Source organism: Colobus angolensis, unplaced genomic scaffold (genome assembly GCF_000951035.1).
Source record: "Colobus angolensis palliatus isolate OR3802 unplaced genomic scaffold, Cang.pa_1.0 Scaffold576, whole genome shotgun sequence".
Lineage (NCBI taxonomy): Eukaryota > Metazoa > Chordata > Mammalia > Primates > Cercopithecidae > Colobus > Colobus angolensis.
In genome coordinates, this window is record NW_012119332.1 from 487,063 (window position 1) to 511,207 (window position 24,145).

A 24,145-nucleotide genomic window follows, 5' to 3' on the forward strand; every position below is an offset into this window, starting at 1 on the left:
AAGGAAGGAAGGAAGGAAGGAAGGAAGGAAGGAAGGAAGGAAGGAAGGAAGGGAGGGAGGGAGGGAAAGAAACTGTATGATGTAACTTGTATGAGGTACCTGAAGTAGTCAAATTTATTGAGACAGAAAGAAAAATTATGGTTTCCCTAGGGCTGGTGGAAGGGCAAAATGAGGAGTTGTTGTTTAATGGGTACAGAGTTTTAATTTTGCAAGATGAAAAGAGTTCTGGGGATTGGTTACACAACAATGTGAATATGCTTAACACTACTGAATTGTAAATCTACGAATTGTTAAAATGGTAAATTTTATGCTATTTGTATTTGTTTTTGAGGAGTCTCACTCTGTCACCCAGGCTAGAGCGCAGTGGTATGTTATGTATATTTTGCTACAGTTAAAAATAAACAAGCATTAAAAGCTTTAAAAAAGAATGGAAAGTAAGTGTTGAAAAGATGTGGGGAAATTCTAAGTTTCATACACTGTTGATGAGAATGCAAAATGGTGTAGATGCTATGCGAAGCAGTTTGGCAGTTCCTCAAAAAGCTAAACATAGAATTACCATATGACCCAGCAATTCCACTCCTAGGTATACACCCAAAAGAATTTAAAACAGGTATTCAAACAGATACCTGTATGCCAGTGTTCACTGCAACATTATTCACAATAGGCAAAATGTGGAAACAACTCATATGTCAATCAACAGATCAATGGATAAATAAAACATGGTCTATACATACAGTGGAATATTATTCAATTGTTAAAAGGAATGAAGTTCTCATATATGCTGTAATGTGAATGAGCCTTGAAAACATTGTTAATGAAATAAGCCAAAAACAAAAGGACAAATATTATATAAAGACACTTATATGAAATATTCAAAATAGGCAAATTCACAGAGACAGAAAGTAGATTAGAGGTTACCAGGGACAGGAGGGAGGCAGGGAGTAGGAAGTTATTGCTTAATGGTTACAGTGTTTCCGTTTGGTGTGATGAAAAAGTTTCAGAAATAGATAAGTGGTGATGGTTGCACAACACTGTGAATGTAATTAAAGCCACTAAATTGAACACTTGAAAATGGTTAAGTTGGAAAATTTTGTGATATATATTTTGCCACAGTTAAAAAAAATACCAAAAAGAAAAAAATGTAATAACAGCTATGATAAATATTACTCTTACGGCTATAATCTATTGTAACCATTTATGAAGTACCTACTCCATGCTAGGTCTAGGTACCAGAAAAATAGTAGTGAAGAACATTCTAGTGAGAGGAGACAGACAATATACATACAAATAAGGAGTCAGGAAATCTACTTTTTTTTTTTTTAGGCGGAGTCTTGCTCTGTCACCCAGGCTGGAGTGCAGTGGCACGATCTCAGCTCGATGAAACCTCTGCCTCCCGGGTTCAAGCAATTCTCCTGCCTCAGCCTCCCCAGTAGCTGGGACTACAGGTGCATGCCACCACACCCGGCTAATATTTTGTATTTTTAGTTTCACCGTGTTAGCCAGGATGGTCTTGATCTCCTGACCTCGTGATCTGCCCACCTCGGCCTCCCAAAGTGCTGGGATTAGAGACGTGAGCCACTGCGCCTGGCCAGGAAATCCACTCTTTAACCTTAATACTATGGCCGTGGGACTATGTGGCTTCTGTTCTCCATGACCACTTGCTGAGCCCCGGCTTGGGTCAAGCCCTAGAGACTAGGTTGTAGAGCTACGTGCTTTAAATGTGATCAAGTTCACAGCAATGGGCATTTCCCGTACAAGCAGTCTCTGCTCCTCCCTTTCCTCTGCTCTTTAGGAGGTCAATTTTGCCTTGTTCCGGGCAGGCCTGAGCCTTAAACTCAAGAGCTGCCTTGGAATGACGGAACCCAGGGTAGGCATGGAAACCCTATATACCTTTGCATTCTTGACTCAATTCCTTGAGTGCATAGAGAGTTCTTGGCATCTTCCCCTGCTTTTTGCCCAGGCCTGTCTGAATGGCTTTCAAGCCATCTCTTCCCTTCCTTACTCCCCACCAACCCCTTCAGGGACTTTATATCTATAGCTCCAGGGCTCTCAACATAATGAGAGCCCTGGATCTATAAATATAATAAAAAATAAAATACAAATAAAAAAATAATGAGCTAATACAAGCCCCAGTTAAGTTATCAATTGACTATTTGGTGTTGAGCAGGCAAAACCAAACCAACAAGTCATTTATTCTTCAGTTTGGTAAACATTTAACGAGCTCTGTCTCAGGTGTTGGCAATTTCACTTCACAACCAGAATCATGGTATTAACCATTTCTTGAGCACCTATTGTGAGCAGGACAATTCTCATGGATTAACTCACTGAATTTTTATACAACCCTGTATGTGGGTGGGGCTTATCCCTTTTATCAGCAGAGAAGTTGAGGTTCAGAGAGACATGGCTGAGATTACTGAGAATGCCTGGTACACTTAGACCATTCCAAAGCTCTTGTTTACTCCACACAGACAGCATGCCATGTACTCTACCAACACCTCACCTCAATGTTCCCCTATAACCATCAGCACACACTGCATGCTTAGCCCCTTTTTCCTCTTACACATCTCACATATAAAATCTCCCTGATGCACACTACCTATATCTTGTGTTTCTTGCATTCCACACAAAAACTGAAATGCACATCCAGACTGACTTTACAAGGACACTGACACCCACAACTTTCCCTCCCCTGACACTTTGCATACACACACACACACACACACACACCTTGCATACACATATTCCCGCATAGACCTTGCATAAATAAGCCCTGCCTTCCACCCACCCACTCAGGTATGAACACATCTCCTAGAAATACACAGTCACAGCTGTGTTCTAGCAACAAAACTGGGTACAGAGATTCTTCACTCATCCTGCCTCATGCTCCTCCTTTTCTCCTCCTCTCCCAGGCCTGCCCTGTCTCCATGCAAAACTGTCTTCATTTAACTCACACACAGTCTCCTACCCACTGACAGGCTCTGTCTAGCCCATATCCAAAGATTGTAAATCCCTGCCACCCCCTTTCCTTTTTTGTCTGCCCCACACTGTGGCATTTGGAATCACTTCACAGAGGTGACTACACAGACAGAGTTTTGCTCTGCACCTCAGGGAAGTGCAGTCTGGTAGGGCTATGCCGCTTTCCACCTGCCGTTGCACCCTGCCTCCCTTTCAGTGTTGAAGACATTTCCTTATATCTTTTTATTTCTTAATTTTAATTGAGACAGAGTCTTGAACTCCTGGGCTCAAGTGATCCTCCTGCCTCAACCTCCTGAGTAGCAACAATTACACGCATGTGTCACCAGGCCCAGTGACTTTTCCTTATATTTGCCTTTATGGTGGGAGAGGTTGAGCCCCAGAACCATGTCCCCTGTCTCCTGTCTTTCAAACATTTAGCTCAGAATAGGGCGGAATTGGAAGTGAGGGCAGGAAATGGTCCAGAATAGCAAAGACCTCCTGGGTTCACATAAAGGTGTGGAGACAGGACCTTACCCAAGAACCCAGGCTTAAGATTGACAATTAGGTACTTGTTCTGTAGCTACCACCACTGGTCTCCTTCCCAAAGTTAACTCTCAGTGCCTTATTCTATGATATCCTGAATACAAGGGTGCCAGGGTCTTTCTTCACTGCTAATGTGCCTTTGGGTGACTCCTTCCCTGACCCTGTGTCTCTATTTTCCCAATCTGTCAAAGAAAACCCAGTTATGAGGTCTACTCTATCACCATAAGGAATGGAGACTACATCAGGGTTATAACAGGCCTGGTGTAGGCTGGGAGCTTTCTCCATGGCTTCATTTCCTCAAGATCTCCCTCTGGGTCAGGCGCCCTGCAGGAGTTCCTTTGTATCCTTTTAGGGCCAGAACTGACTTGTCAAAAGCAGTATGTTGTAGTGTGATGAGTAAGCTGGCAAGCTTTGTGGTCAAACTACATGCACTTGATTGCTTGCTACTTAACCTAAGGCAAGTTGCTAAACCTCTCTGACCTCAGTTTCTCTGTCTTAGAAATGGGGCTAGTGATATCTCTCTCACAGGGTTGTTTCACGGATTAAATGAAAAAATGTCTAAAGTACCTGGTCAATTGAAAATATTCAATAGATGTTTGTTGAATAAATGAATAAACTAAGTAATACGGTTATACTCAGGCTTAAGACCACAGATCCAATAAATATCAAATAAAATTCCTGCCACTCAGTGTGTGTCCCACTGGAATGTAAGCTCCATAAAGGCAAGTCATTTATGTCTGTTTCGCACCTCAAGCTCCTAGAATAGTAACTTGCAAATAGTGAGTGTTTGATAAATATCTTTGAATGAATAAACAAATAAATTAATACTATATTGCAGCTACTGTGTTAGGCATATGGGATAGAATTCTATGACGGACTGTCCCTATTCTCATGGAGGTTACAATCTAGTAATTAAATTGACAATCAGGCTGGATGCAGTGGCTCATACCTGTAATCCTAGCACTTTGAGAGGCCAAGGCAGGAGAGTTGCTTGAGTTCTGGAGTTTGAAACTAGCCTGGCCAACATGGCAAAACCTCATCTACTAAAAATACAAAAATTAGGTGGGCATGGTGGCACACGCCTATAGTCCCAGCTACCCAGGAGGCTGAGGCAGGAAAATCGCTTGAACCTGGAAGGTGGAGACTGCAGTGAGTCGAGATTGTACCACCATACTTCAGTCTGGGGAACAGAGCAAGACTCTGTCTCAAAACATAAAAACAAACAAACAAACAAACAAAGACTCGGTATGGCGGTGCATACTTGTAGACCCAGTCACTCGGGAAGCTGAGGTGGGAGGATCACTTGAGCCTGGGAGGTCAAGGCTGCAGTGAGCTGTGGTCACGCTGCTGCACTCCAGCACGGGTGACAGAGCAAGATCCTGTCTCAAAAATTGATTAATCAATTAACGTTAATTAATAAATTAACGATTGAACCTAGGCTTAACACTGTGAAGGAGAATGACGGAATGTTGTGAGAGTGACACACATAAGGAATTTCTTAGTCTGGGATGTGGAAAAGAGTCTCTCAGAGCTAGTGAGTATCTGAGTTGATGCCTGAGGAAGGAGTGAATCAGGTGATAAGTAAGGAGAGGAGGTGGTGATGGGTTTGAGCTGTTCAAATACCGGAAAAATGATCAGAGTGGCTGAGTTGTGGTGAGAAAAGGAGTGAGTAGTAGGAGAAGGAGTTGGAGAAATTTGCAGAGACTAGATCACGTAGGCCCTTGTGGGCTATGGCAAAACATTTGGCTTTTGGTCCTCATGTGATGGAAAGACACTAGAGAGTTTCATGCAGGAGATTAGCATGATCTATGTTTTACAAAGATTCTTCTGGATTTATTGTAAAGAAGGGGTTGTAGGGGGCAAGGGTGGAAGCCAGGAGACCTGTAAGGAGGTTAGGGCAAGTCATCCAGTTGACAGATGATAGGGACTTGAACTGGACTTTTGGGAAGTAAATGAGGAGAGAGGTGGATGTGTTAGGGATATATTCTGAGTGTAGCCGGACTTGCTAATAAGCTGAATGGTTAGGGGTAATAAGAAAGAGGAGGCAAACCTAAGTCTTAGATTTCTGACTTGCTATCTGGGTGGATGGTGGTGCCGTTTCTTTGGCGGAAAAGATTGTGATGGAACAAGCTTTGGAGTGGCAATGTTCTGCTTTGGCTGTCTTTGATTTACCGGTGGTAAATGGAGAATTTACCAAATGGTAATATACCACATGGAGATGTCAAACCAAATGGAGATGTCAAATTATCAAATGGCAATTTATCACATGGAGATGTCAAACGTTAATCTGGAACCCAGGACAGAGGCTGAGGCATCTTTAAGGGGATTGTAAGTCCTGAGCATGCTGGAGGAGCCATGGGCTAGTTGCGAACAGAGGAATGACGTAAACCGACTTTTGTTTTTAACATGATCACTCTGAATGCTGGGTTGAGCACTGACTGTAGGGAGGTAAGTATGGAAGCAGGGAGACCAGGAAGGAGGCCACTTCAGTCATATAAGTGAAATATGATGGTGGCTTAGACCAGGGTAGTGGTGGTGGAGGTGGGCAGAAGAGGTTAGGTTCAAGATAAATTTTGAAAAGAGCCAATGGACCTTGATAATAGATTGAATATGAGAGGTGAAGGACATGGAGGAGTTAGAGATGATCCCCAGGTTCTGGGTTTGTCCAATTATGTTGATGGTGGAGCCATTCACTGAGGTAGAGACCACTAAAGAAGAGCATGTTTGGGGGAAAGATGTTTAGTTCAATCCCTTTCTCTGCCCTTCTTGCTCCCTATGCTTATTTCTGATCTGCTGCCACCTTCAAAAGGAGCCTATTCCTTCTACCTGAAATCCATTATCAGAGAATCCCTCCTTTATGTTGATGCACAGTGTTTCCTAACCTCTATTAACACTGCACACTTTCCCTGTGGGATGACATGAATTCCTGTGGCTTCAATTGCCATCTTTATGCTGATGATTTCAAATATTCAATCTCTAACCCTGCACTCTTCTTTGAGCTTGAAACCCACATGGCCAACCATCTACTGGCTATCTCCCTGTGGACATCCCACGTGCACTACAACCCTACCATGAACCAAACTTTCATATTGCTCCCTGGACATCTGTCCTCTGCTCCAGTGCATGATATAGAGTAGTTGTTAAGATATTGGGTTCTAAAACCAGCCTGCCTTGGCTTATATCCTGGCTCTGCAACTTATTAGTCACTTCAACTTTCTGTGCCTCATTCCCTTACCTGCAAAATGGGAATGATGGTAATAGTACCTAAGCCTACCTCATAAAGTTGTTGTAAGAATCAAATGAATTAATCTATGTAAAGCACGTAAAACAGTTGCCTGGCACATAAGTAAGTACTTAATTACCTATTAATTTTACTATGATAATGGTGATGATAATAGTGATAATAATGATCTCTCAAATATGTCCCCTTCTGTCCCTCTTGACTGTGACTATCATATTGTTAATAATGATCTCTCAAATACGTCCTTTTCTGTCCCTCTTGACTGTGACTACCATATTGTAGGCTCCCTTTTTGCCTGGATCACAAGAGCCTACTAACATAGCTAAATTTGAATATAATGGTAGATGTGTCATGCACAGTGCTGGGTACTGCAATGACATAAAAGTTTATTAGATATGGTTCTTATCCTTCTGGAGTCTGAAGAAGCACTAAGCCTAGAACATCCTGTCCAACATGGTAGCCATTAGCTTCAACCGGCTATTAAATTTTAACTTTAGATTTATTAAAATAAATTATTATTAGAAATGAAATTGCTTAGTCACACTAATCACATTTCAAGTGCTCAGCTGCTTGAGGTCAGACTACTTAGATGCATATCCTGGATCTGTCATTTCCAGCTGTGTGACCTTAGGCAAGTTACCTAACCTATCTGAGCCTGTCCTTTCATCTATTAAATGGACCTAATAATAGTACATACTACCCCTACTACCGACCTTACAGGGCTGCTGTAAAGATAAAATGAGTTAACATTTGTAAAGTGTTTTAGTTGTGGTTCTGGAATTCATTTTCTTTTTTTTTTTTTGATGGAGTCATTCTAGGTTGAAGTGCAGTGGCATGATCTCAGCTTGCTGCAACCTACACCTGCCAACTTCAAGCTGTTCTCCTGCCTCAGCCTCCTGAGTAGCTGGCACCCAGTACAGGCTGCGTACAGGCACCCACCACCACGCCCCAATAGTTTTTGCATTTTTAGTAGAGACGAGGTTTCACCATGTTGGCCAGGCTGGTCTCGAACTCCTGATGTCAGGTGATCCACCCACCTTGCCTCCCCAAGTGCTGGGATTACAGGTGTGAGCCACTGCACCTGACCTGGAATTCACTTTCTGTGTAATCTTGAGCACGTTGTTTCCCCTCCCAGGCCTCAGTAGGAGTGATCAGACTCCTGTATATGGTCTCTAAGGTCCCACCAGTTATAGTAGTCTTTAAGAGAAAGGAGCCTGTTTCAGATGGCATAAAGGAGCTGAGATAGAAATGAACATGACACATCTGAGGCACGGTAATTAGAACTGCCATTTATCAAATGATAACTCTGTACTGGGCACCATGCATACATTATTTCATTTAATTCTCACAACAGCCCTGTGAGGTAGAATTTATCTTCATTTTGTCAATAAAGAAACTAAAACTAGAGAAATAGCACTTTGGAAAAGCAAAGCCACTGCCCACTGTCACACAGCCAATAGTGAATGGTAAGGTACCCACTCAAATCCAGGTCTGCCTGACACCAAGACGAAACTTGAAGCCACCCTGCCACACCATCTAGGAGGCTTGATGAGAGAGAGTGGAGCTGGAGAGTGGAGCTGGAGAGCCTTCCTCCATAATTATACCGGAGTCACTTCAATATAATTATGAAGGAAGTGTGGGAGGGGAAAGACTGGAAACAGGGAGACCCATTAAAAGACTGTTGCATGCAAATGGGAAATGATGGGTGTTCCTGAACTGGGGCAGCAGCCTTGGGGATGAAGAGATGGTAACAGATGGAGGACATCCTACTGTTACTCTCTGTCGCTCTATCATTAATTCCCTGAGGGCAAGAACTCTTTTTTATCTTTGTATCTCACCCACTACCTGTGTTCTCTCCCCACACACACACAGACAGCACAACATAGCACTTTGCACACAAATCCACTGTTGGTTAAAACGGATTCAATTAGATTTAATTAACAAGATTTGGTAACTGATTAGATCGGAAGAGAATACAAGATAGCTTCCAAGTTTAGAACTTGAGTCTTTGGAAGAATTTTGAAGTTGCTTTCCACAGAGCAGTAGAATGCTCAGAGTAGGCCCTAACTGTCTTGCTTCCCTACCCTAAGATCTATTATTGGCAGGGGCCTAGCTAGGGTAAAGCTGGCCTTCCCTCCCAAGCATCTGACATTCTGGGTTGGGAAGGAGGCTCTTTCTTCTTGGGCCTCCTTTCCACTTTCCCTAGCCTGGGCAATGAGTCCCTCTTCATAGTATTTGAATCAGAGGAAACAGATAGACTGAGGAAGTGAAGAAAAAACAGGCTGCCTGAGCTCTGAGAGCCAATGTAAACACTCAGTGGTTTCCTGTTGTTGCAGCCCAAAGCGTCCCATGACATCATTCCTGGCCTTTCCAGAACACACTGGTTCAGCCCAGCCTGTCAACCTGCCAGGGCTGAGTGGCAGTCACCTCCCTTCCCCACCAGGGTTAGATCCTCCAGAAGTGGGGAACTTCTCCAAGCCAACCATTTCCCACCTGCCCAGCCAGCCACCTTGGCCTTTCTAGCCCTATTGGGCATTTAGAGGCTGTGGGCTGGACACGCTGTCCCACTTTCCAGAGGCCCAATGGCTTTTGGGTCAGAGAATGATTTCCCAAACCGGAAAAGTTATTCTACTTCTTTTAATGGAGATTTGGAGTCAGGGGAGAGGGAGGAAGGTGTGACACACAGCTTCTGAGACAGGCCCCAACTGCTTCCTCCCCTCCTCACCCCACCCAAGGGCCTACAGGTTTATGTTCTCAGTGTTGGTCACAGATTCCTAGAAGCAGAACTAGAAAGGCCCTCTGAATACCTTGTAGCCTAATCTTCACACAGTGCAGATGAGAGCACTGAGGCCCGGAGGGGTAAAGAGACTAGACCCAATCACACATTGGTCAGAGCTGTATAAGCCCTCTACTGACAGAGGTCTGAACCTGAGCTATCACAAGGCAGGATGACATTGCTGCAAGAGTTCTTGACAGGAAACCCAGAAACCAGGATTCAAGTTCAAATTCCTCTGTGAGATCTTGAATAAATTTCTCCTTCTCTCCAGGTTTTGGCTTCAACAGCTATAATTCAATTTCAAGGCAATAAATACTTATTGAGAGCCTACTGTTCTTGGTAGAGCTGACTGCTCTTGAGAATGAGAAGAAGGCATAAGAACACTCACCATTTCACTGGCTGGAATGGAAAGAAAATGAAAGAAATGGTCTAAATTCTATAAGAGATCTTAAGCCTATGTGGACTACATATCTATGTCTCTGGGCAGAATCAAACCATAATCAGAGTTGTGGGGTCCTTTAAGGCTGCATTCCCCTCCCTATTCCCTTCACAAGGCAGCAGAGAGTTCTTAATGTGCCAGAGTTTTGTTTGCAAAAAAGATTCCCAGTTCCACTTCTCATTTAGCTGGGTAGATCTGCATAGAGAGGTGGCAAGGTTCTAAATTATTGTCTGGAAAATCAAGCCAAACACATTATGGTAATTCCTGTAGCCAGCAGTAATAGGATTTCAAGCTGTAGCTATGCCACAGAGCACAGGCAATTCGGAATAGCTATTTTAGCCAATCAAATCCACCACAGCCTAGCTTAGCAAACAGAATTTAGAAGCACGTTTGGGAGCAAAGATGCTTATTCCTGCACTTTAAGATGCATGAAGCAATGTGAAGTCATTCCTTTAGCCAATCAGTTTAACCACAGCATGGATTAGGTGAAACACGCACAGAGCAAGGTACAGACGCATTTAGACGCCTGGAGACGTACATCCATACACAGATGCATATGCAGGAGGTTGCTCACGCACTTTGGGAGACACACAAACTCTCAGAGCAGCCGATGGAAAATTTTAAAAAGACACACACACACACACACACACACACACACACACAAACACACACTCCAACCATAAGCTAGGAAAAGACAGCTACCTGTCTGGAGTTTTGGGTGGCTGCTTTTTGGCCGTCTGTTCATCTCTCTCCTTATTCCCCCAACAATGGTACTAATTCAGATCCTATGTTTTCTCCAAAGGAACCTTAGAAAGCCACCCCCAAAACCACTGCATCTATACCCACTCCCACCACGCCACATCAGATTCTTATTACTTATCTGTCACCTGAACTACAGCAAAGATCTTCTGTCACGGCTCCCTGATGTCAGTATCTTTTCTCCAATCCATCCTCCATCAGGCTGACTGGCAGAGGGAATCTTCCTAGAACTCAACCCTGTTCTTACAGCATCCCTGCTCAAAAGCCTCCCTTTCCTCCTCACTGTCATCACAAGCCAACCCAGACACCTGTCACTCATGGGGTGACCAAAATCTGGGACCCCTTTTTCATGCCCTCTGCCCTCCAGAAGGCAGATGACACCTTGCTCAGCCACCTATTCATGTCCTCCTCAAGCACTCCTACCCCCTGTGCTATTCCCTTGAATTAGAACCACCCGCTTCTGCACCTATCAAAATCTTACCTACTTTGAATTTTTTTTTTTTTTTTTAAGATGGAGTCTCACTCTGTCACCCACGCTGGAGTGCAGTGGCGCTATCTCGGCTCACTGCAACCTCCGCCTTCTGGGTTCAAGTGATTCTCCTGCCTTAGCCTACCGAGTAGCTGGGACTACAGGAACACGCCACTACGTCCAGCTAATTTTTGTGTTTTTAGTAGAGATGGGGTTTTACCACATTGGCCAGGATGGTCTCGATCTCTTGACCTTGTGATCTGGCCGCCTCAGCCTCCCAAAGTGCTGGGATTACAGGCATGAGCCACTGTGCCCAGCCTTACTTTGAATTTTTTTAAAGAATAAGTGTATCTTTGAAATTCTTTTTTTTTTTTTTTTTTTTGAGACGGAGTTTTGATCTTGTTGCCTAGGCTATAGTGTGATGGTGCGATCCCAGCTCACTGCAACCTCTGTCTCCCAGGTTCAAGTGACTCTCCTGCCTCAGCCTTCCCAGTAGCTGGGGCTACAGGCACGTGCTACCACACCCAGCTAATTTTTTTTTTTTTTAATTTTTAGTAGACACGGATTTCACCATGTTGGCTAGGTTGGTCTCGAACTCCTGACCTCAGGTAATCAACCCTCCTTGGCCTCTCAAAGTGCTGGGATTACCAGCGTGAGCCAGCACGCCTGGTCGCAATTAAAATTTTGGCTGTTGTTTTCATCCTTCAAGCCCTGACCCAAAAGTCACCTCCTCCATGAAGTCTGCCTCTAATCTCCCGAAAGTGCTGTGTAATAGAACCAAACTTACCCTAGTCAGCCTTAGTAAGCATGCATGTATGTTGTATGTCTTCATCCTCAGAGGAGAACTGATGGGGGAAGAGGGCAAAACTCCCTGATGCCAGTGCCTCATGGGTTTGAGTCCTGGCACTTCCACCAGCTTGCTGTGTGACTATGAACAAAGCTCAATTGCTCTCTGGCCTTGATTTTTCACTTCTAGATTCACTTTCACTTCCAGATTCTGTTCAAGATGTACGATTGTATGCAGTTTCTCTCATGCGGCTGCCTGGGACTAGGTATGTCCACTATCATATTATCATATTCATTCATATTTTTTTATCTCTCTGTCTTTCCCTGTTTCTGTCTCTTTTCCCCTGTTTTTCTCTCCTCTCTCCTCTTCCCTTCTCTGTTTCCTTCTCTCTTCTGTTTCTCTGTCTCTCTGTTTCTTTCTTTTTCTTTCTGTCTCTATCTGTTTCTGTCTCTAATTCCTACTCTCTATTTTTCTCGCTCCTCCTTTTTTTCTTCTAAGTCTTTCCCTCTGTCCCTCCAACCTCTTTCTTCCATTTCTCTGTCTCTCTGCCTCTTCCTTTATGCCTCTCTCTTCTCCTTCTCTGATTCTCTCTCTGTTTCATGAACTTCAACCTTGGAATCTGGCTGAATAACTTCCAACCCAAAATAGTTTTGGTGCTTCCTGAGTATTGCTGGTGAGGACAGGTAGAAATGAGGTCCCTCTGAGGTTTTCAGAAAGCTCAATTTCCCTGCTCCTTGGGAAGGGTACCTCACAAAGCTAAGGAGGAAGGCAGCAGGATGTAAGGTCTCATAACATGCCCCGTTGGCTCCTACCCTCCAGCCTTTCACCCAAAGAAACAACACTGCCCACAGATTACAAAGGGTCTTCATCTCCTAAATGATCTGAGCCAGAAGTTCTTAGAAACCATATTCCTACTGTCTTCTGACACAATCCCACAAAATCATTTTGCAGATGTGAAAACTAAAGCCCACGCATAGGGAAAGGACTGGCTCACTATTACACAGTAAAGTAGCAGAACTGGAACTAGAATGTTAGTGTTCTGACTCCTAATCAACTTCTGAAAAGGTTATAAAATTGATTCAACATCACCAGCCAAAAAGCATTATTGGACTGGGCATGATGGCTCACACCTGTAATCTCAACACTTTGGGAGGCCAAGGTAGGAAGATCGCTTGAGCCTAGGAGTTTAAGACCAGCCTAGGCCACAGAGTGAGACCCCAAATCTACAAAAAATTTAAAAATTAGCTGGGCATGGTGTTGCATGCCTGTGGTCCCAGCTACTAGGGAGGGCGAGGTGGGAGAATCACCAGAGCCCAGGAGGTTGAGGCTGCAGTGAACTGTGATCACATCACTGCACTCCAGCCTGAGCTATAGGGCCGGACCCTGTCTCAAAAATAATAAAACAAGGCTGGGCCAGGTGGCTCACATCTGTAATCCCAGTGCTTTGGGAGGCCAAGGTGGGAGGATCACTGGAGTCCTGGAGTTTGAGACCAGGCTCAGCAAAAGTGAGAGGATCACTTGAGCCCAGGAGGTTGAGGCTTCATTGAGCTGTGGTCAAGTTCTGCAGCCTGGGCAACAGAGTGAGACTCTGTCTCAAATAAATAAGAAATAAATGAAATAAAATAAAGCACTGTTGGGGTTATTTTTCTAGTAGAAGAAGAGAAAGCTGAGGATTGAAATGGGCAGAGTGGTGACCTAATCAATATCCAGATTGTGAACACTTAAAGGCAGGGTCTCTGTCACCTTTGTTTCCAATGAAAGCCCCATACAATATCTGGCCCCAGCTCAGTGATTAATAAATGAGGGAGGGAGTTGTCATCAGGCATTTGAGGGACACTGATGCCTCCTCTGGGACTCTGGGTATTTATGCAGAGACTCCAGAAAGCTGGAAATCAAAGGACTGGGGATTAATCTCAGTCTGTCCAACACTGGTTCAGCTCCCCACTCATTTCTCCCACCCCTCCATAAATGAGTTTCTTCTTTATAAAAGAAGAGGTAATGGTATCTGCCTCATCTGGCTCCCTGGAGCTTGAGGAAGCTGAAATGAAAAACAAAGAAAAAATAGGAAAGAGCTTTGACAAAAACAAGACACTACTCTGCAAATGTGATGGCCGGATGCTATGGTGATGTCCCAGCTAGTAATTATGTTCTCAGCGGCAACTGTGGGCAATGAGTGAGTCATCTTCTCACTCTCAAAGCCAGAGGCCTTGAAAGAGGAGAAATTAGGTGAGCCTTTTCTTAAGAGTTTTTTGGAGGGGACCAGAGCAGACCCCCTCACTCTCAACACACACACATACAAACTATACCCCAGATTCCAGCCTTCTGGGGATTCATAGTCAGCTTAAGCAAGGACTGCATCCCTACCTCTGTTATTTAATTCCGAGACACTGGGGTCCCTAAGTTATTGAGGTTTCTCGGAGACTAGAAGTGAAGTGAGAGTCTCCAATTTCCATTCAGTCCCAGTTCTACAGCCAGCCTTGGGCTCCGGTTCTTATTTTCACTAATTTACTCTGTGGCTTCAGGTAAATTACCCTCCCTCTCTGAACTCTTTTCATCTGTAAAGGAAAAAAAAAAAACAACAACAACAGGATGAACTAGATGCCTAACATTATGTTTCTGAATCTGGACTGGGATTCAGAAGACCTGGGTTTGAGTCCTAGCTCCATCACAACGACTGTACAACCTTAGTCAACTTCTTTCCGGGGCCTCAGTTTTCACAACTATAAAATGAGGCATTTGGGTTAGATGCTTGGCAGTGTGTTTCAAAAGTTCTGAACCGGCATTCAGGAAACGTGGATTCTAGCCCCAACTGCCACAGAGTGAATCACTGCCTGAGTTTAGACTGGTCTCATCTCTTCTCTGGGCCTGCTTCTCTATCTTTATTGTGAGGATATTCAAATATAAGTTATCTAAACACACCCTCTGATTCTGACAGCCTGTGGTTCTAGAATTTTACAAGTACTGAAAAGGAAGAGAAGAAAGGGAGAGGCCACACCCAGAGTAGTTTCTCATAAACTGGCAAGTGGTTGCCCTCTATGGGTCTGACCTGGAAGTGCAGGCCCAATTAGACCACTTGCTGTAGCAACTGCTAAAGAGGGGAGCGCAAGAGATCACTGAGTACTTCACTAGATAGGGCCAGAATCAGGCTGCGGTTGACCTACAGACCTCCCAGTCCTTCACAATGAGAGACATCCAGGTAAGAAGTGTGTGCTGGGAGACCGAACCTTCTCTCCTAGTGACTAGAAACAAGAGGCTTTCCAGGGCTGTGCAGAGAGCATGGCCAGTAGGGTCTCTGCCACGGGCAAAGTGAATGTTGGGGGTGTGGATGAATGGGGGTGGAGTGTGACTGTGCTATGAGAGTGGGTATGGGAACAAGTTAGTTCCTTGGCTGAGAAGTTTTCACATGTGGGGCAAAGATATGGCAAGAACTGCTCAAATGAAAGTGCTTTTCAGCATCCCCATCTACTCCCTTCCCTCCTCAGAGAAAAGAAAATTTATGCCTGGGCAGAAAAAAGGAGTGACCTTAGTGTGAGAGTGAGAATCTAATCATGAGAAAGACTTAATCATGAGAAAGACTAAATCATGAGAAAGACCAGGGATTGCTTGGTATTCAGGTAAGGCCCTACTGTCTAGAGGATTTGTGGGCTCAGTGTTGAGGTATCACTAAATTTGAGGGGCTTCTTGGACACAGTATTGCAGGGCATTACGTGCTGGAGGTGTAGGATGGGTTCAGATATAGGGTTATGTTACAGAAACAGGTGCATACTAAGGCTTTCATTACTGTCATTCTATAATGTTTTATTATATAAGCAGTACTAGGCAGGCCATGCAACACTGGGCTCCCCTCCCCTATCTCTCTTTATTGGTTAAAAAGTCTGACCACCTAACTCAGATGCAAGGGAAACAACAAAGGCAGTCAGTGTTTCTTCTTATGTGACAGGGATGGTTGCAGCCCTACTTCTCTCCTAATTCACTGTAGAAACCAGGTCAAGTTTCAGCATCTCTCTGGGCCTCAGTTTCCCCACGTGAAACAGGAGCAAGCTGGACTTGATGAGCTTCCAGGTTTCTCCCAGCTCTGACATTCTATCTGGTTCTTTTTGTAATGTTCTGTGGTGTTGTATGCTTCTCTGCCCCTACCCGAGAACCAATTCCCAAAGGTCCTTTCAACCCTAACATCCAAGCCTACTCATTCAAGCTTCCAAGGCTTTCCATTACATCCTAGTCCCACCCCCACCACTTCATCCCACCACCATCCCCTCATGCCACTACCACCATTGCTGCTGTCTAGAACAGGGTGCAGTCTTCTCTACTTTTGTTTGGAAATTCTAACAACCCACCTCTGATGCTAATGAGTTGATAAAGATTGATACAGTATTGCTCTGAGGTGACAGAACTCCCAGTTCTGCCACTCTTCCCTTTGTGCCCTTGGGAAAATACCCCCACTTCTCTAAACTTAATTTTTTCCCAACTCAAAATTAAGGGTGGTAGACTAGAATGGTCTCTGAAAGCAGCAAATTGCTCCAACATCTTTCACTTCTAGACAATGAGAAGGTCGAGACTGTCTTTGATGTTTTGCCATAATTCTGATCCTCTCTTAGTGTTCCTTAAATGGAAACCTCTCTGCCTACAGCCTCCCAGCTCTGATAAGTACCCGCAGTTTTCACCAGCAACTCCTAGACCTGTCTCCTTCCCTTCCTCAACCTGGTCCCAACACAAACAAAAAGTTTTTCTCTCCCAATCAAGGTGTCTGTGAGTCATAATAGTTTACTGTGAGGAACAGACTCAATGAAGATAACAAACTGCTTTTTACCCTATCAAATAATTTGCCTGCCGGGCGCAGTGGCTCATGCCTGTAATTCCAGCACTTTGGGAGGCCAAGATGGGCAGATCACCTGAGGTCAGGAGTTCGAGATCAGACTGGCCAACATGGCGAAACTCCATTTCTACTAAAAATACAAAAATTAGCCGGGCGTGGTGGCATGCGCCTGTAATCCTAGCTACTCGGAAAGCTGAGGCAGGAGAATCGCTTGAACCTGGGAGGCAGAGGTTGCAGTGAGCCGAGATCACGCCACTGCACTCCAGCCTGGGTGACAGAGCAAGACTCCCTCTCAAAAAATAATAAAATAAAATAAAATAAAATAATTTGTCTATACGGTCTTGTCATTAGTTTATTGCACCACCCCACCACTGCTGATTCCCACAAGCCTCTCCCAGAAAAACCACAAACAGACCCTGGGACGGAGACTTTGAAGGATATTTTGAAGGATATTTTATTTAAAAGTTTTGTAAACAAAATTATTCTCACAGCTTCAGCAACAGCAAGGGCTCAATTCAACCTCCCAGTCCAGACTAGTTGCTTGGGATACTTCCTCAGACAACCCAGTGGCTTGATTTGAAGTTAGACCTGAGAGGGTCCCTTCTCTTCCTCCTGGAAGCCATTTCCAAAAGATGTGTATGGTGGGAAGCACCACAGGAAAAGGAGGCAGGAAAAAACATGCAGGTAGTTAAAAAATTTTAAAAAAGGTAGAAGAGGTGGGAAGGTAGCAGCGAGGATTGGGGGAGATCCATTTTAGGTATTAAAAAGTGTTTGGAAAAAACAATAAAGAATTAATAAATAAGGAAAATCAAAATTGGTCTTGTTTTGAGATGGAGTCCCTCTCTGTCTCCCAGGCTAGAGTGCAGTGATGTGATCTAGGCTCATTGCAACCTCCTTCTCCTGGGTTCAAGCGATTCTCCTGCCTCCGTCTCCTGAGTAGCTGGGATTACAGGCGTGCACCACCACGCCTGGCTAATTTTTGTATTTTTAGTAGAGACGAGGTTTTACCATATTGGCCAGGCTGGTCTTGAACTCCTGAGCTCAAGTAATCCGCCCACCTCAGCCTCCCAAAATTGCTGGGATTACAGGTGTGAGCCACCGCACCTGGCCTCAAAATTGTTTTTGTAATCTGGAAGAGGAAATTGCTTGCCGATTGTTGCCAAAAATCCCAGTTTCTTCGTTCCTGTCCATGTGATGTGCAATGATAACATTTCATATCTATAGGTGATTACATACTGTTATCATGGCTGAAGTATTGTGATTAATATTGGCTAATACATTGTAATTAATGATAGCTAATACTGTATCTAAAATATTATGAAAAAGTCACAGAGATGAGGACGAGTGGGCAAGGATAAAATGGGGTGAAGAGAGACCAGGCGCAGTAGCTCACACCTGTAATCCCAGCACTTTGGGAGGCTGAGGTGGGCAGATCACGAGGTCAGGAGTTTGAGACCAGCCTGGCCAGCATGGTGAAATCACGTCTCTACTAAAAATACAAAAATTAGCTGGGTGTGGTGGCACGTGCCTGTAGTCCCAGCTACTCGGGAGACTGAGGGAAGAGAATCGCTTGAACCTAGGAGGTGGAGGTTGCAGTGAGCCAAGATGGCGTCACTGAACTCCAGCCTGGAAACAGAGAGAGACTCCGTCAAAAAAAAAAAAAAAAAAAAAAAAAAATGAAGAGGATATCATGGAGTTAGAGTGCTTTGGTTCAGACCTGACTGACCTGCATCTGCTTGGAGTCTCTAGGGACCTTCAAAGGCCTTCTTATAGCTCTAAGGAGCATTTGTCCCAGGAGCAGTAGGGGGAGCAATGCTACAATCTGGCTATGCTTGGGCACTGAACGTACCAATTGCCATCAATACCCATAACCAGTTCCTCTCAGGTACTCACAGATAATTACTATCAATACCCACAGGCAATCACCATTAATACTCATAGGCAATCGATGTTGATATCCTATGGCTACTATCACTCAGAAGTCTCTCATCTGGACCCTAGTCTAGATGGCAGGGGCAGGAATGAGGGAACGGAAGAGGAGAACTGGTTGAGAGGGAGATATAGCACTAATCCCAGAAGAACTACTTTCTATCCTTTCTGGTCACTCCAGGGTTAAGAAAAAGGCCTAGGGTAGGGCAAAGGAAAGCTGAAGCCTAGCTAGCCTTGCCCCAGGCCCCTTCCTTAAGGGTGTCCCCTTGATAACAGGGAAAAGTATGACCTTTAGGTAACAGTTACCTGATCCTGACTAGCAGGAATTGCCATGATCTGGGGCTCTTTCTTTTCTGTAACCAGAAATTGGCAAAAGGAAAGAAGGGAAGGTGGGGTCCATCCCTCTTGATCAATGGGCCTATTTACAGGGTCCCACTGGGCCTTAGTTTCTGGCGAGCCAGGGCTACAGCATAATAGCGCTGGAAGTGGATCAGGAGCACAGGAACCAGCAAGATACCAGTGCACATGCCTGCAGTGGCTGTGAGAGCAGCAGTGGGTTGGCCCGAAGCAGAGAGGGGATAGATATCTCCATAGCTGACAGTAGTGAGAGTTATGACAGTCCACCAGAGACATGTAAAGATGTCTCCCAAGTGGGGCTCACTTTGACCTGAGATGGACAAGCCTAAGAGCTCCCCATAGAGGAAGAACAAGCCAATAAGATTTCAGCAACCTAACTCAGGAGAAAGGCACCACCTCTTTCCAGGAAGAATGGAGGGTATGAACAAGGACTCTCATGGCCAAGGATTTTTCAAGGAAGCCCAGGAGACGAACCAGCTTGAGGACATAGAGAGAACGAATGGCCCCAAGGATTCGGCTAAGATAGAGTTGCCATACAGCCTTGTCACCTATCACCAATTCCACCAATGCAGGGAACAAACAGAAGATATCAGCTAGACTGAGAGGGCTACACAAGAAGCGCACCTTATCAAGGCAAGAAATGGTCCAGGCAAAGAGCTCAATTCCAAACCAAAGGGGACAGAGCAGCTCCAGGTATAGCAGATGTGGGGCATGGCGGTAAACAAAACTGTTATTCTGCTGCTACTGCTGCTGCTGGTTTTCCCCCACCCCCATCCCATGCTCCGTAGTAGTAAAATTGACACAGAAGTAATCCACCTGGACCTCTGTCTCCTGGAAGAAGATGACCAGGGCATACATGGCAAAGAGTGTGGAGATCAGGGAAAGGCACTAGAGAAAAAGATGCTTGTGAGAAATCCCATTTGCCAGCATCCCCACCTCTCTAACTATACTTCCACCCTTCTTGGCTTCCCTTTTTGAGGGATGCCCCCAAATTGTGCCGGAAGTCTATAGATTCGAGTCCCAAGCACCACGTCAAGTGTGTAGCCATTGTGGCATTTTGGGAGGGTCCTTTGGGGGTAGGAGTGTCTAGCATGGTGCCATACACTGTTAATTAGTTACCCTGGCCCCTAAGGAAGACTGAGGTTGGTCAAGAAGCACCCAGAGCCAGGATTTCTAAGTATTTTGCAGTCCCTGGCCTTCTATGTGGTTCAGAAGAAGGCATTCATGCATGCAGGCATTCTCACAGGCCTCCCAGGACAGAAAGTCCTGGGTATGGGTCTCCTTGCCACTTAGCGTGAGCCAGCAGCAAGGTGCCAGGTGTGCTTCTGCAAGGTCCCAATAAGCCAACTCCTCCTCTAGGATATCCCAACAAACGTTGGCAGGGCAGTGCAACTGCTGAGTATGGTAGTAACCCAGCACATAGCCAAAGAGCTCAGGGTTGCTGTCAAAGAAAAACTCTCGGCCGGCCACAGTGGCTCACACCTGTAGTCAGAAGTTCCAGACCAGCCTGACCAACATGGTGAAACCTCGTCTCTACTAAATACAAAAAATTAGCCGGGCATAGTGGTGCACACCTGTAATCCTAGCTACTTGGGAGGCTAAGGCAGGAAAATCACTTGAACCCAGGAGGCAGAGGTTGCAGTGAGTCGAGATTGTGCCATTGCACTCCAGCCTAGGCAACAAGAACGAAACTCCATTTCAAAAAGGAAAGAAAGAAAGAAAGAGAAAAGAAAAGAAAAGCTCTTGAACCAGTGGGCCCTGAGAACCTGGGGTGCCAGGCGGGGATGGCTCAGTTGGCTTGTAGAGGCAGGTACCTGGAAAGGCCCTCATGGTGCTGATGTAGATCAGGTGGCATATGCCGCCAACATCCAGGATCAGTTTACTATCCAAGCCTTCCATGGAAAACTGTGAGCCTGCTTCTAGGCTGGCTGGGATCTGCTAGCAAGAAGAGGGATGACAGGGGTTAGGACATGGCCCTCCTGCCTTCCTCTCCCTTCCCACGTTTGGCCAGGGCAGAAAGGGGGCTGAGAGCCACAGAAGTGATATGACAGCCCAGGCACCATAGGGAGGTTATCCCAGGCAGGGAGCTGGAGTGCCTTTTCCTCCTGGGTCTTCAGGAATCAGGAGGACAAGCAAGCTCTCAAGTGTGGTCACAGTGACTGGCCAGTCTCTCCTGGGCCCAGCAGTGCCAGGAGAAAAACCAGCCTAGCCTGGAAACAGATGTCTTTCAGGGGCTCTTGGGAGGCACCTGGTGGCTCTGAGAGAATAGTTGTGCCACGGTATACAGCAGGGGAAGTTACAGACGGGCAACTGCAGACTAAATGGCCAAGATAGGAATGGGGCATCTCTTAATCTTCTGTCATCACTTTGAAAACTTGGGACTGGGGTGGGGTGGGATGGGGAAAGGAGTAAACGGAAAAGCCACCCAGGGAGGCTAAGTGCAGGGGATAGAGAGTGGAGTGAAAATGGGAGTGATAGGGAAGCTGGAGGGCCTTAGAGATCCCCAGGCCTCCACAGGGAGTAGGAGGTGCCTGACTGGAGAAACTGGCTTGGGGGTCAGCAGATCGGACAGTGATGGTTGTTGACTCCAACGCCCCTGGCGCCCGGTCCTGGGCACTCCTCAGCAGCAGCACCAGCAGCATCGGCACTAGCAGCCTCTGTGATTCTCTCTACTGGGCACCCTAAAATTGCTTTGGGCTTAATGAGTTCCTTGTCTGGGAATAGAAAGGAACAAGAACAGAGTGGGGAGTTGGGGAAGGAGAGAGAGAGAGAAAGAGGGAGAGAGGGCAAGAGGAACACAGAAAAGCAAATGGTTGGGGGGTGGGGGTCAAAACACCTACACTGATCAACATTTCAGTGTCCCCTACCCCCTGAGAAGAGTTTGCCTAAGCCTCCCATGTTTGTCCCTGAGGGCAAAAAAAGAGGGCACAGGCTGGTATTCCCAGTCCAGGAATCTCTCCCAACCCCCAGCCAGCCCCTGCTCACTCACTTTGTTGTTTTGCATGGTCCACGAACACTGGCAGTTAAGGGACTGATGGCTGGTTGAGCGGCGGGGCCGGAGGTGGCGGGGTGGGTGGAGTGGCCAGCCTTGCTGCTGCCCCCGCAGTTCATGGCTGCCTCTGCATGGAGAGATCTCAGGCCCCAGGGCCAGGGTGTGCTCATGGAAGAGATAGCCAAGAGCCAGGGTTTTCCGGGAGCCTCTTATTCCTGCTGTGGCCAGATGATTAAGGGCAACAACTCAACCCAGGGCTGTATGCGCCCCTGCTTGCTTGTTTAGGGAGGCAGTCCTGGCCCCCAGCCAGCAGGACCCTGGCCAACTTTGCTGCTCCTCCTTCTCCTCCCCCAACCCCTGGCCACCCGCCGCCCTTCATTCCAGCCTGCGGCAGAGGGAAAGGAGGAGGCAGCAGCTGGAGGAAAAACAGTACGTTAGATGGTCAGGCTGCAGCCAAGAAGACATCTCACGAGACCAGTTAATATTTGGAACAACTTTCTACCCCATCACCCAACCCCACTCTAATTCCCCACCCTTCCCCCAGCTCTGCTGCAGTCCTCCTATCAGAAGCCTGCAGAGGAGGAAGGGGCGTGGGGGGAGGCGCAAAACAAGGACCAGGAGACAGCCCGGGAGGCCAGTTGTGTTCCTGACTGTATCCAGCTGTTTCTGCCCACTCATTTTTATTTTCTTTTCTCTAGAGGCCCTCATGCCAAGGCAGGGGATAGGGATTGGAGAAGGGGAGGGGCAGGGGAACAAGAGAGAATCCTGCTTGCCTGTGGCCTGTGCCAGAACTGGCAGATACCCCAGCCCCTTTGAGAAAAGCCATAGCCCCTCCCCTCCTCCCACCCTTCCCCGACTCCTGCCTCCAGGACTCCTCCCTGAGGATTGAGCCAGTCTCCTATTTTGCTAATGAGAGTTTGCCAATGGAGCACCTAGATGAATCTAAATTCCAAGGTAGCCCCCACCCCTTGACCCAGCCTCCATGCCTCTCTCCCTTCACCAGACCAGAAATTTCTATGAGGAATAAAAATTCCTACCACAATCCAACACCCTCCTTAACTCTTCCTTTTCAGCCCATTCCTCCCTCAGAGCCAGGGCTGAGCTGAATTAAGAGTTTCAAGACACGCTAGCAGGCTCCTGGCTCCTCTTCCCTCTTATTACTGACTTGCTGTATGCCCGGTGCAGGGGGTAGTTTCCTCAGTGGACTTCATGGCTAGAATGGAAGCGGAGGGGAGTGGTGACAAACACAAAGGTGCACAGGGACCCCTGAGTTCAGCTCTACAGAACTGGATTCTTAACTCAACAAAAAATGGCAAATAAGAACTTGGGCACTTGGAGATTTTCAGAGTGGGGAGGGTAGAAGCAGCAGCTCCCTCTGTCTGCCCGCCCCCTTTCCCTTCCCCTCACTTGTGCTTACCCTCAGCCACTCCAGTGCATTTGCTTCTTGCTTCCCTAAACCTGCCAGTCTCATGCACGGTGCTTTTCTTCGGGACACTACTCTATCCCCTCCAGCTGTATATCAACTACTTCTTCTTCCATAATCATCTCTAATGTCTCACCACTTTGTGGGAGCCTTCCTTGATGCCTTTCCTCCAAGACAGGGTGCTGTCCTCTGCATTCTCATAACCTGCTTTGTTTTTTTTCCCAGAGTACTTTTCATACTCCTCCCTCCAGCCATGCTCCTGACATTGAGTGGGCACTCATCGGCTATTGAACAAATACAAGTTATAACCTCTTATGGTTACCAGATCTCTCACTTTTCAGAATGCAGTCTTCTGCTTTTCTTAAGTCTAACCTAAATCCCACCTGCTTTATTATTCTAATTAGAGTGATTCCAGCTCCCATAATGCCTCAGCCTTTTCCTATTTGCCGCTGGCTGGTGAGGTCTAACTGGAGACAAACCGGTGACTAGTCCTGCAAATGCAGCCACAGCAGGGGCAGTTTGCCAGGTTTCCTGGAATGACTCTTCTATCCTTGAAGCAGGAGCTGTTCTTGTACCTCATAGGTGAGGTGTTTAAAGCTTCTACCAAGATGCCAAAAGCAATTGTAAAAATAAAAATTATAATTGCCTGTAATCCCAGC

At 46.0% G+C, this 24,145-nt stretch overlaps 1 protein-coding gene across 1 annotated transcript in view; it reads right to left on the reverse strand.

Moving 5' to 3' along the window:
- Window positions 1-22,289, reverse strand: part of MSN (moesin) — a 150,283-nt gene extending 127,994 nt beyond the window's left edge. Inside the window, exon 1 of the mRNA XM_011961997.1 lies at window positions 22,061-22,289. Within this exon, the coding sequence (XP_011817387.1) occupies window positions 22,061-22,075 (15 nt within the window). The 5' untranslated portion in view covers window positions 22,076-22,289. The remainder of the gene's footprint in view (window positions 1-22,060) is intronic.
- Window positions 22,290-24,145: the final 1,856 nt, after the last annotated feature.